The sequence below is a fragment of the Triticum urartu genome, chromosome 3A (genome assembly GCF_056163025.1).
Source record: "Triticum urartu cultivar PI428250 chromosome 3A, HENAU_Tu73, whole genome shotgun sequence".
In the NCBI taxonomy this organism is placed as follows: domain Eukaryota; kingdom Viridiplantae; phylum Streptophyta; class Magnoliopsida; order Poales; family Poaceae; genus Triticum; species Triticum urartu.
Window position 1 is genome coordinate 676,019,228 of NC_141875.1, and position 11,688 is coordinate 676,030,915.

General features: G+C 46.5%; 1 protein-coding gene across 1 annotated transcript; it reads right to left on the bottom strand.

Moving 5' to 3' along the window:
* Positions 1-393: 393 nt before the first annotated feature.
* LOC147981438 (putative leucine-rich repeat receptor-like protein kinase At5g49770) lies at positions 394-2,665 on the bottom strand. Its single transcript, XM_087517104.1, has 8 exons — positions 2,393-2,665; positions 2,127-2,302; positions 1,808-2,028; positions 1,530-1,656; positions 1,364-1,435; positions 1,095-1,281; positions 861-993; positions 394-695 (listed from the first exon to the last, which is right to left on the bottom strand). Exons 2-8 carry the CDS (start codon positions 2,278-2,280, stop codon positions 450-452), a joined length of 1,140 nt encoding a protein of 379 aa, XP_087373230.1. The 5' UTR covers positions 2,281-2,302; positions 2,393-2,665; the 3' UTR covers positions 394-449.
* Between the last annotated feature and the right edge of the window lie 9,023 nt (positions 2,666-11,688).

Genomic DNA, 11,688 nt, shown 5'->3' on the forward strand with positions numbered 1-11,688 from the left:
TGTACAAAACAAAATGGACCGGCTAAATGCCAGTTGCCTGAAAAAAGTACATACATTGGTCGATTTCCCCTTCATCCCCATTGCTGACAAACGCTTCCATTGTCGAGCCACCCGCCTTCATTGGCCTAACTGCCGGTACCCGCCACCTTCAGCCTATGTCGCCTCATCGTCCCGCCCTGCCTGAATCGCCTCCTATGCCGGTCCATTGGCCGTCACCCCGGTCATCCCTGCAACCATCCTTCCCCCTTTTTTGCTCCGGTGAAGTCCTCCTCTACCACACCCATATCAGTCAACCCTTGAACTCCCCTCCGTCGAAGACGTCACGTCGTCTTGATTTCCAGCTCGATGCTAGGGGAATTCAATTGATGCTCAATTGATTTTCAGGCAACTAAAGTTTAGCAATCGCGAAACACAAAAATATCCATTTTGTGGTAACAAATATTGGATGATCATGACGTGAAGAGCTGGCTCCCAAGGGTGATGATGGCCGTGCCATCCCCCATGACCGTCGTCAGGGTCATCTCCTTCTCCAGGATGCGGTCGAGCTCCGCCGCGACCAGCCGCATCTTGGGCCGCCTCCTCACCGCCGACGGGCTCAGGCACTGCATCGTCAGGCCAACCAGCTCCTTCATGCCCTCCGAGGTGAAGCTGCCGCCGAGCCTCGGGTCCGCCACCTCGTCTCCCGACGTCTCCAACTGACACATTCAGTAAGAAACTGGTGTCAATATAATGTAGCTGGATTTAGCTTAATTTTGGATGAAACTTCAACTAATATTACTTTTGTCATAAGAAATCTTCGATATTAGTTTTTAGTTGGAATGAAAATACACTGAAATTGGTATCACTGACTAGTTAATTACCCAATGAGCGAGAGATTCGGTTGATTCCGGAGAAACCAAGGTGGCGGCCTCCCTGCCGGTGATGAGCTCCAGAAGGAAAACCCCAAAGCTGTACACGTCGCTGCTCGCAGAGAGCTGTGCCAAGGAATGTGCCCTGAGGACGCATGCGTAACGGTCAGATAAGAGCGGGGTTGATCGCAGCAGACATAAACTGCAGAATGATGTTCAGGGTTCAGAGTTTTCAGACAGGCTTACTCTGGATCCTGGTAGATGCCGGAACGGAATCCGTTGAGCGGCGAGCCGGGGTCCTCGAGCCCTCTGAGCAGCCGGTCGACTCCGGCGTCGGACACCTTGGCGATGAAGTTCTCGTCCACCAGCACGTTGCTCGTCTTGAAGCCCTTGTGGATCAACGGAGGCGCGAGGCTGTGCAGATGGTCCAGGCCTGCATTGCAGTTCAGAGTTCAGACACTCTGTTTCTGAAACAAGCACAGTGCATTGTGTAATAAGTTTTGTGTCGCCACCACCTTTGGCCGCTCCGATGGCGATCGAGAGCCTCTGCTTGAACTCCAGCCTTGTCATCGACTCCTTGCCGCTATCTGGGAAATTGATGTAGGGTCTGCGCATCAGCATTCAGCTGTTTGCTGGTTGGAAATGGTCTGACAGGAATGGAGCCGTGCAACTGGAAATTACCGTAGAGATGGCCGCAGACGCTGCCGTTGGGCAGGTGCTCGAAGACGAGCATCTGCAGACCCCCGTCCTGGCAGTAGCCGATGAGGGTCACCACGTTCCGGTGCCAGATCTCCGACTGCCGCCTCACCTGCAGCCCAGGCGAATTCAGTCAAAAATACATTTCACGAACTCTCGCGTCAGTACAGAGGCAGTTACTTCCTTGTTGAAACGAAAATCTGGCACTTCAGAAACTAAGTGACGGTTCATGAAGTAGCAGAGTTTCAGATGGTTTCGGGTACCTCGTCGACGAAGTCCTGGCGCGGCGCGCCGACGCGGCGCTTGATGGCGACGACGGTGCCGTCGAGCAGGAGGCCCATGTAGACCTTGCCGAAGGTGCCGGCGCCCACGAGGTTGGCGTCGCTGAAGTTCTTGGTGGCGTGGGACATCTCCTCCAGCGTGAACCGCCTGGCGCCGTGGTAGTCCGGCGCCGACGACGTCCGGCCGCACCTGCCCCACTCCGCTGAGGCCAAACCATACAAAACGTCAATTGCAGCGCATGAAGCACGCCGGCAGCGGCATGACTTGCTACGAGCTCCTTCGCCGGTGTTAGTTACTTACCTAGCGTGGGGGGAGTTTCGTCGGAGGCGGTGTCGGAGGTCCGGCTACGGCGCGCCCCGAGCCGCCACCAGCAGAGCGCGGCGGCGACCGCCAGCAGCACCAGCGCGGCGACGGAGGCGGCAACGCCGGCTACGACCGCGGTTGGCAATGCCATGATCCGGGCGACCGTGGCATCCCTGCACGCACGCAAACCAAGAACTACGGGATCAGTCGCCGGGCGATCGAGAGTCCGTGTCCCGGAGGCAGTGCGTGCGCTGAGCGCTAACCTGGGAAGAGCGACGACGGAGAGCCGCTATAGCTTCGGCATTCATCAATGCGGCGACGGAGCTCGCGACTGCTCTTGGAGCAACCCGACCGAACCGACCAAAAATCGTAGGGAGTCTGCGGCCACAAGCTGCGAGATATGGTGGCTATGCTGGGCTGGGTGTTTTAAAGAGGAGAGCAGGACGGGAGGGATGGATGCAATTGGGGCAGCTACCAGCAGGTAGCTGGTGCGCAATCAGAGGAGGGAGGAACAGAGCAGCTAGGCTAGAGCCAGGCCAAGAAGACGACGCAGGTGGTGTGGTGGAGTGGACGATATGAAATGAATGCAGATGAGCACATGGCAACTTGGACGCCCGCCATGCCGCGCATGCACGTGGAGTGCAAGCATTTCACCGCGGCGGTGAAACGGACGAACGAACGAACGGGTCGTCGTCGTCTTCTTCTTCACCGCACCGGGCGAGCGATTCCGCCATGGGCAGCTGGGAGCGGGACCGGGTCGTGCGATTCCGGGACCTTGGGCTAGCTGTCAACGTGGGGCCGGCCTGGGACCGCCCACAGGCCGCTTTGACCCGGCTGTGATAGGCTGGAGACCCGAGCGGCGAGCAAGGATGATTGTAGAGATGTCATGATTATATCGTGCACTTGGCATCTAGCGGCGGCCGGCGGCCGGCCGGAGTGGCATGACGGCGGCGCAGGGTTGCCTTGTGGTTGCTAGCTGCCTGCTTCCAGATACTTCTTCTATAAACTAGTGCAAATTGGGTAGTCGCGTGACAGCCAGCATGTATATTCGGTTGGTCGATCGTGAAGATACTTGCTTTACAAAAGAGAAGGATCCGGTATCGTGCCAAGTACATAATCGCGTCATCACACATGCCAACCTCGGCTCCCCCCACCTTGAGGAAAACGAGGTGGCCTGGGCGCTGTACGCCTGCCTGGCTGCTACTTCTCCAGCACAGCGCAGGACTGGGCTCCTCCTTTATACCATCTACGTTCCGGCGCCCCAAACTCACCTCAAACGTTCCGATGAACAGCCCAGTTAATCAAAGACCGATCAAAAAAACCCGACCTAGGCAGACGCCCCTCATTTTCCGGTCCAAATATGGGAGGATATGGGAAGGACCGGGCGCGTCCGTCATGTCGGACTGACAATGGGGTCCCACACAAAATCACTCGAAAACCTGTCGGCACGAAACTCGTCTTCTCCGTCGATGCGTGGCGCCGCTCCGGCGGGCTGTGTAGTGCCCTGGCCCGACTGTTTAAGCCGATCGCCGGCACCGAAACCCTACAAATCCACAGTTCCCCCCTCCCGTCTGTCTTCATCGCCACTTTTCACTCGTCGTCCGCCATCAATAGTAGCCATGGCCCCACGCCATCGGATAAGGAGCTACATATATCTAATGGCAGAGCGCCAACTACAGCTCCTTGAGAAGATCCCGGCAAGGCGCGAAGATCGGATCACCGCAGGGCTACCTCCGGATGAGGTGGATCCGGAGGAGGACTTGGAGGAGGAGAAGGAGGTGGTGGTGGTGGTGGACGGGGGGGGGGGGGGGGGGGGGGGGGGAGGGGGGAGCTGGAAGAGCAGGACGAGAAGGAGGAGGAGGACGTGGGGGACGCAGATCTGCAGGCGGAGCAACAGACGATCCTCGATTCCCTCCGTCCGGAATCGGCGGCAGAGGCCAAGCGCAGTCGTCTGTAGGAGGCAGAGGCAGAGGATGCCATGGATGTGGACGAGATGCTCACGTATATGGATGAGGAGGAGGAGCCGGAGCCCTCCGATGCGCCCAACTACCCGGCACCCGGAGCGGACGTCATGGACATCTCCGACGGCGAAGCTTAGTTTAGTCTAGCGTGGTGTACATAGTGTACATAAAAACTCTTTTGCATAGTTTGTATGAATTTAGGGAATGAAAAATGAGATAGTCGGATGCATCATACCAAGTATGAGGTGTGACCGGCCAGTGTCCGTGGTCGCTACCTCGGGCGTAAGAGGGGTGGGATTTGCTAAGTCTGATTGTAGATGCTCTTATCAGTTGGGGGCATAACGAGGTGGCCATGAAAATCAACCGAAAACACGTCAAAGGTAGGTCAGGTTGAGTTTCAAGGTTTTTACATCTCTGACTCTCGGCGCTTTATCACTTTCAAGTCCTCTAGCGAGCCATTTCAGTTCCATTTTCATCCTGACTGAGCATTTATTTATTTTCCATAGAAGCTGATTATTATTTTTCAGAAGCATGCAGAGAAACATGGATTTGATCCAATGCAATTACTGACACGAGAATCTAAATGATTCAGACAGCAATGTGCAAATCTCTACAACTCTTTGCAGGCTAGCAGCATGCAAGTTGCCCAAATTGTATGCAGCAGGCAGGCAGCAAAGGGTCCAGTTAGACACTCCTCCCTGAGACAAGATCCAAATCTGAATCCCGTATCGATTCTTTTCTCAGATTTGGTTGCCCATACAGACACGCACCCTACAGATGAGTGCTTTGGTCTGATGAAAAATGCAGTTCGGGCATGTTTTCTTTGTTGCTCAACACACGCATCAAAATCACTAATTTCAGTATTTGTTCTGCCTGAAAATAATAATTTGTTTAGTCAAACTGTCTGCTCAAGTCCAAGTGACCATGACGGAGTAATACTAATCTACTCATCTATCTGTTCAGACACTGTTGTCCATCTGACCATATCCATGAAAGCAAGGTCAATTATGAGTTGCCCAACATCAGGCGCTGATTGGATTGTCGTTTCACCGAGCTAGGCCCCTTAAAATATACTCCCTTCGTCTCAAAATTCTTGTTTTAAATTTGTCTAAATACGTATGTATCTAATACTAAAATATGACTTGATACATTTGTATCTAGACAAATCTAAGACAAAAATTTTGAAACGAAGGAAGTACTTACAGCCCCCATCTGTCGGGTTTTTTCAGATGAAAATCACACTGTGGCCGGTGATTCACACTTGTAAAATAAATACGGATAAAAATACACCGATTCCAAGCGGGGCCTCAGCTATATCTTACTAGCCTCTAGTAGTATATAATATCACTAGTAAAGTAAACTACTGTATATGCTTACACGAGTAGATCCGCTTCAGTGAACTTGGACTGCTCATGGAAATGATCTCAGATACACTGTTCAGCTGTTCTCCTCCTGACACTGGTATATAGTACTCCCTCTGTTCCGATTTACTCGTCGTGGTTTTAGTTTAATTTAAACTAAAACCACGACGAGTAAATCGGAACGGAGGGAGTACTACCAATAGAAACATCTTCAAGGTGCACAATTATCAAAGAGAACAAAAATAAATAAAGGAGAGGGCACATGCACCATTCATCCATGCCCTTGTGCACAATTACCAAAGAAACACTAATGACTGCATGACAGCTTCCACCCTGTATCATCGTGCAGAGCTGTTGGATATACTTCCTCCGTTTTTATTTACTTCGCATATTAGAGTTGACTGAAGTCAAACTTCGTAAAGTTTAACCAAGTTTATAGAAAATAATATAAACATTTACCATAACAAATTTATACTATGTGAAAGTACATTCAATAATAAATCTAATGATGTTGATTTGTTATCGTATATGTTAATATTTTTGTTTATAAAATTGATCAAAGTTTACAAAGCTTGACTTTGACCAAAGCTAATACGCGAACTAAATAAAAACGGAGGGAGTACTATTACCAGATCCATATGTAGACATTATTTAGCAAAATGTTGTCACCTATATTAGGCACCATGATAGTTTGACTAAAGATAGGGAGGTTGCTCCTGCTGGACTGTAATAGTTGGATAAGGATCCCAACTAGCTAGCAGCTGAAAGTCTGCACATGAAACCTTAATGGCAGCTGTACTTTGTAAGAACTTTATTGAAACCTAGTGTTTATGTTTATTGTATGTTGAAACAGGTTCTTGTGTATGGTGCAGTGAATCTAGAGACTGTAGATAATTATTGTATGTTGAAACATTTGCTTGTAATTGTAGTTGCAGCTTCTATTGAAGACGAAACAGTGCTAGAATCTGACAAGAGCCTCGTCCGAAAAAGAAGAATCTGACGAGAGCAAGAAAAATTACAAGTTTGCCGGGAATGGAAAGGGGAAGCAAAACAGAGACAGAGACTGAAGTGAACATCACATGCAGTTGTTGTATCGCCAATAAAAGGCTTAAGAAGATCCATTTGGAAGACTCTACCCAAACTGAAAGTGTCCATAAAGGACTAGAGTAACAGAGTGTTGGCGTATAAATGTATTGCCTAATCTCTTTCATCAGATCAGTTTTTTTGGTTGTATTGGCTAGAGCATGCACTTCTACATGATATCGAAGCCAAGTGGTCTTGAGTTCAAGACCCGGCTGGCGCAATTAAATTGCAGCCCACTTTCGTTCCATGTTTAGGCCTGAGGAAGCCACACATGAGGGATAGTGTTGACTCTTTCATCAAATCGGTTTTTTGGTGCATTTGCTAGAGTATGCACTTCTACACACAGTTCTTCGCGTATTATTTTTTATCAAACGATTTTTTTCCTTCCATGGATAAAAAGTCGCTCAGATATGAAAAGAAAAATTATACGGATCTCAATGTATGATCTCACGAATATACCATCAGCTGAGACATAACCAAGTCTTAGTCGATTGAGAGTTAGCAAGACTGTTCGACATCTGAGGAGGCGTGCGTGACAATCAACCGAAAACACGTCAAAGATGAGGCCAGGATGAAATTCATGGGTTTTTACATCCTTGGTTTAGTTAGTAGCCTCTCTTGGCGCCTTATCACTTTCAGATCCTCAAGCGAGCGATTTCATGTCAGAGAAACATGCATTTTTTTCTGAACCATGCAAAGAAACATGGGTTTGCAGTATAAACTGGGTTGATCTAAATGATTCAGACAGCAAGCAAATCTAAATGATTCAGACAACAACGTGCGAATCAATACAACTCTTTGCAGGCTAGCAGCATGCAGATTTGCTTGCAAGGGGTCCAGTTAGATACTCCTCCCTGAGACAAGATCCAAATCTGAATCCGATATTGATTCTTTTATCAGATTTGCTTGCCCATACATAGGCACACACTGCAGATGAGTGATTTGATCTGAAAATGCAGTTCGAACATGTTGTGTTTCCTGAATCAGACTGACTGGCTGTGTTGCTTAACCACATCATTAATCCCAGTACTTGTTATGTCTGAAGAAAACTATTTATTTAGTCAAACTGTCTGTTCTGTTCAATCTAGCACTGCTGCCTCAAGTCCGTGACTAGGACTGAGTTTTCTGCACATTCATGATTCAGACACTCATGTCCATATCCATGAAAGCAAAGTCAATTCTGAGTTCCACCACATCAGCTATATCTTACTAGCCTCCGTAGTTCTACTATATAATATGAGATCACTAGTAAAGTAAATTATTGTATGCTTACATGATTAGATAGATCAAACTTCAGTGAACCTGGACTGCTCAGGGAAATGATCTCAGATGCACTGCTTCAGCTGTTCTCCTAATAGCACATAGCCATATACTACCAATAGAAACATCTTCAGGGTGCACAATTACCAAAGAGAACAAAATAATAAATAAATAAAGAAGAGGGCACATGCACCATTCATTCATGGCGCCCCTGTGGAGAGGAGAATCCAATGACTGTCACTAGAAAAGAAATCCTTATGGCAGGATGCCAGTTTTCAGCCTGGATCGTGCACAACTGTTTGGACATACATACTTGATCGATAGTTAGCAAAATGTTGTCATCAATATTATATTAGGCACCGTGATAGTTTGACTAAAGATAGGGAGGTTGCTCATGCTGGACTATTATAATTAGATAAGGCTCCCAGCTAGCTAGCAACTGAAAGTCCGCGCAAGAAACCTTAACGGCAGGTGTACTTTCTAGGGATTTTATTAATAGTGGTGATGATTCTTGCATGTTGAGGTTCTTTTATGGTGCACTGAATCTAGAGACTGGAGAAAGTTTCAGTACATTTGCTTGTAATTGTGCTTGCAGCTTCTGTCGAAAAACGAAACAGCTGACAAGAACCCCATTCAAGTAAGAAAGAAAGAATCTGACAAGAACAAGAAGAACTACAAGCAAATTACTACTACAAGCAAGAAACGTTAACGTGAGGTGTCCTGTTTAGGAGATTTATTAGCAGTGTTGATGATTCTTCATTCTTGCATGTTGAGCTTCTTGTATGGGGCAGTGAGCCTGAGAATGTAGAAGGTTTCAGTACATTCGCTTGTAACTGTACTTGCAGCTTCTATTGAAAACGAAACAGTGCTGGAATCTGACAAGAAGCCCGTTCGAAAAAGAAAGAATCTGACATGGACAACCAGAATGAATCACAAGTTTGCCGGGAATGGAAAGGGAAAACAAAACAGAGACAGAGACAGAGACGGAGGCTGAATTAAACATCACATGCAGATGGTTGCATTGGCTAAAGCATGCACTTCTACATGGCATTGAAGCCAAGTGGTCTTGAGTGCAAGACCCGGCTGGTGCAATTAAATTGCAGCCCACTTTCGGTCCATAGGCCTGAGGAAGCCACACGAGAGGGGGAGTGTTGACGTATAAATGTATTGCCTAGTCTCTTCCATCAGATCGGTTTTTTGGTGCATTTGCTAGAGTATGCACTTCTACACACAGTTCTTCGCGTATTATTTTTTATCACACGATTTGTTTCCTTCCATGTATAAAAAGTCGCTAAGATCTGAAAAGAAAAATTATACGGATCTCAATGTATGATCTCACGAATATAGCATCGGCTGAGACATAACCAAGTCTCAGTCGATTGAGAATTAGAAAGACTGTTTGACATCTGAGGAGGCGTACGTGACAATCAACCGAAAACATGTCAAAGATGAGGCCAGGATGAAATTCAAGGATTTTTACATCCTTGGTTTAGTTAGTAACCTCTCTTGGCGCCTTATCACTTTCAGATCCTCAAGTGAGCGATTTCATGTCAGAGAAACATGCATTTTTTTCTGAACCATGCAAAGAAACATGGGTTTGCAGTATAAACTGGGTTGATCTAAATGATTCAGACAGCAAGCAAATCTAAATGATTCAGACAACAACGTGCGAATCAATACAACTCTTTGCAGGCTAGCAGCAATGCAGATTTGCTTGCAAGGGGTCCAGTTAGATACTCCTCTCTGAGACAAGATCCAAATCTGAATCCGATATTGATTATTTTATCAGATTTGCTTGCCCATACATGCATACGCACACACTACAAAAGAGTGTTTTGAACTTTTGATCTGAAAATACAGTTCCAACATGTTGTGTTTCCTTTAATCAGATTGACTAGTTTTCTGAGTTGCTTAACAAACGCATCATTAGTTCCAGTACTTGTTCTGTAGAAAACAATTAAATTTAGTCAAACTGTCTGTTCAATCTAGCACCGTACCGTTAGCTCAAGTCCAAGTGACCATGGCTGAGTTTTCTACACATTTACTCCCTCCGTTCAGAATTACTTGTCTCGGAAATGGATGTATCTAGTACTAAAATACGTCTAGATACATCCATTTCTGCGACAAGTAATACCGAACGGAGGGAGTACTTGTCGTGGTTTTAGTTCAACCATTGAACTAAAACCACGACAAGTAATTTGGAACGAAGGGAGTATGTTTCAGACACTCATGTCCATATCCGTGAAAGCAAAGTCAATTCTGAGTTCCCCCAACATCAGCTATATCTTACTAACCTCCAGTAGCATATAATATCACTAGCAAAGTAAATTATTGCGGTAGATCAACTTCACTAACCCTGGAGATGCATCAGCTGTCCTCCTGATAACATGTATTCCCTCCATCCCAAAATTCTTGTCTTAGATTTGTCTAAATACGGATGTACAATGTTGCACAATTACCAACAGAAACATCTTCAGGGTGCCCAAGTGCTGCACAATTACCAAAGAGAACAAAAATAAATAATGAAGAGGAAGAGTGCACATGCACCATTCATCCATGCTCTGGTCCAGGTGAGAATCCAATGACTGTCACTGGAAAAGAAATACTCATCAGGACAGCATCGCAGCTTCCAGCCTGGATCGTTCGGAGCTGTTGGATATACTAGCTAGATCCATATGTAGACATTTTTTAAAAAAAAAAGGAGGGAAAGACCCCCGGCCTAACAAGATGTTGTCATCACTATTATATTAGGCACCGTGACAGTCTGACTAAAGATAGGTTGGTTTGCAACTCAAAATGAAAAGATAGGTTGGTCTGCTGGACTATAATAATTAGATAAGGATCCCAACAGGTTGTTGTATGGTGCAGTGAGTCTAAGACTGTCGAAAGTTTTAGTACATTTGCTTGTGACTGTACTTGCAGCTTCTGTCGAAAACGAAACAGTGCTAGAATCCGACAAAAAACCCGTTCAAAAAAGAAAGAATCTGACAGACAAGAACAAGAACTACAAGTTTGCCGGGAATGGAAAGGGAAATCAAAACAGAGACAGAGACAGGGAGAGACTGAGTTAAACATCACATGCAGATGTTGTACTTGTTGCAGGTTGCCATTAAAAGGCTTAAGAAGGAAGATCCATTGCAAGACTGTACGCAAAACTGAAAGTACGCAGAAAGGACTAGAGAAGCAGAGTTCGTGGCGTATTGTTTATCATGCGATTTTTTCTTGTGTGAATAAAAGGTCGTTCAGGTTTACAAGGAGGCTATGTCATGTAATCTTTCGTTTGTACCCACTATTTGTGGTGTTTTCTGTTTTTTTTGCCGTTTTAGTTGATACTATGTACGTTTTAGACCTATTTATTTTCTTTTAATAAAATTGGCTGTGTGCATCATGATGGTGCAGAGGCCAGGGTCTTTCCCCTTTTCGAAAGAAAAAAAATGTTCAAAAAAGGTTTGCAAGTAGACCAAGCATGAGTTGCATGGCAGGTCCCTGAGATCAGAGCCCCTGCAGCTGCTAACCCATTCACCGCATGGTCGTTCGCGCTGAATTCCCCGTCACACAGGATTTTGGTCCTGAGCCTCTGTTGTAGCGTGGGAGGAGTTTCGTCGGAGCACGAGCCGGTCTGACGGTAAATTAAGGTTTCATCCTGCTCTGCCTCTGCAGCAGGCGTGTTTTGATCTGAAATCGCAGTCAGAACACGATCTGATTCCCTGAATCTTCTTTACTGTATGTCCCCCTTTATTTCATTCTTGTGGTTGGTGTTTGCCTGAATTTCAGAAGCATCATGAATTTCAGAACCTGTACTGACTGAACAAAACAATCAAGTCAAACTGTCAGTCTGTTGGATCTGGACATGTATCTGTCAGTCTATTTATGAAAACAAAGTCCATTCTGAGG

Bases quoted from the DNA above. Each gene is read 5' to 3' on its own strand.
- LOC147981438 (XM_087517104.1), bottom strand. From the start codon at position 2,280: ATGGCATTGCCAACCGCGGTCGTAGCCGGCGTTGCCGCCTCCGTCGCC. The intron at 1,282-1,363 runs GTGGTGGCGACA...ACTGCAATGCAG, and splicing joins CGCCATCGGAGCGGCCAAAG to GCCTGGACCATCTGCACAGC. The intron at 696-860 runs GTAATTAACTAG...TGAATGTGTCAG, and splicing joins CCGAATCTCTCGCTCATTGG to TTGGAGACGTCGGGAGACGA.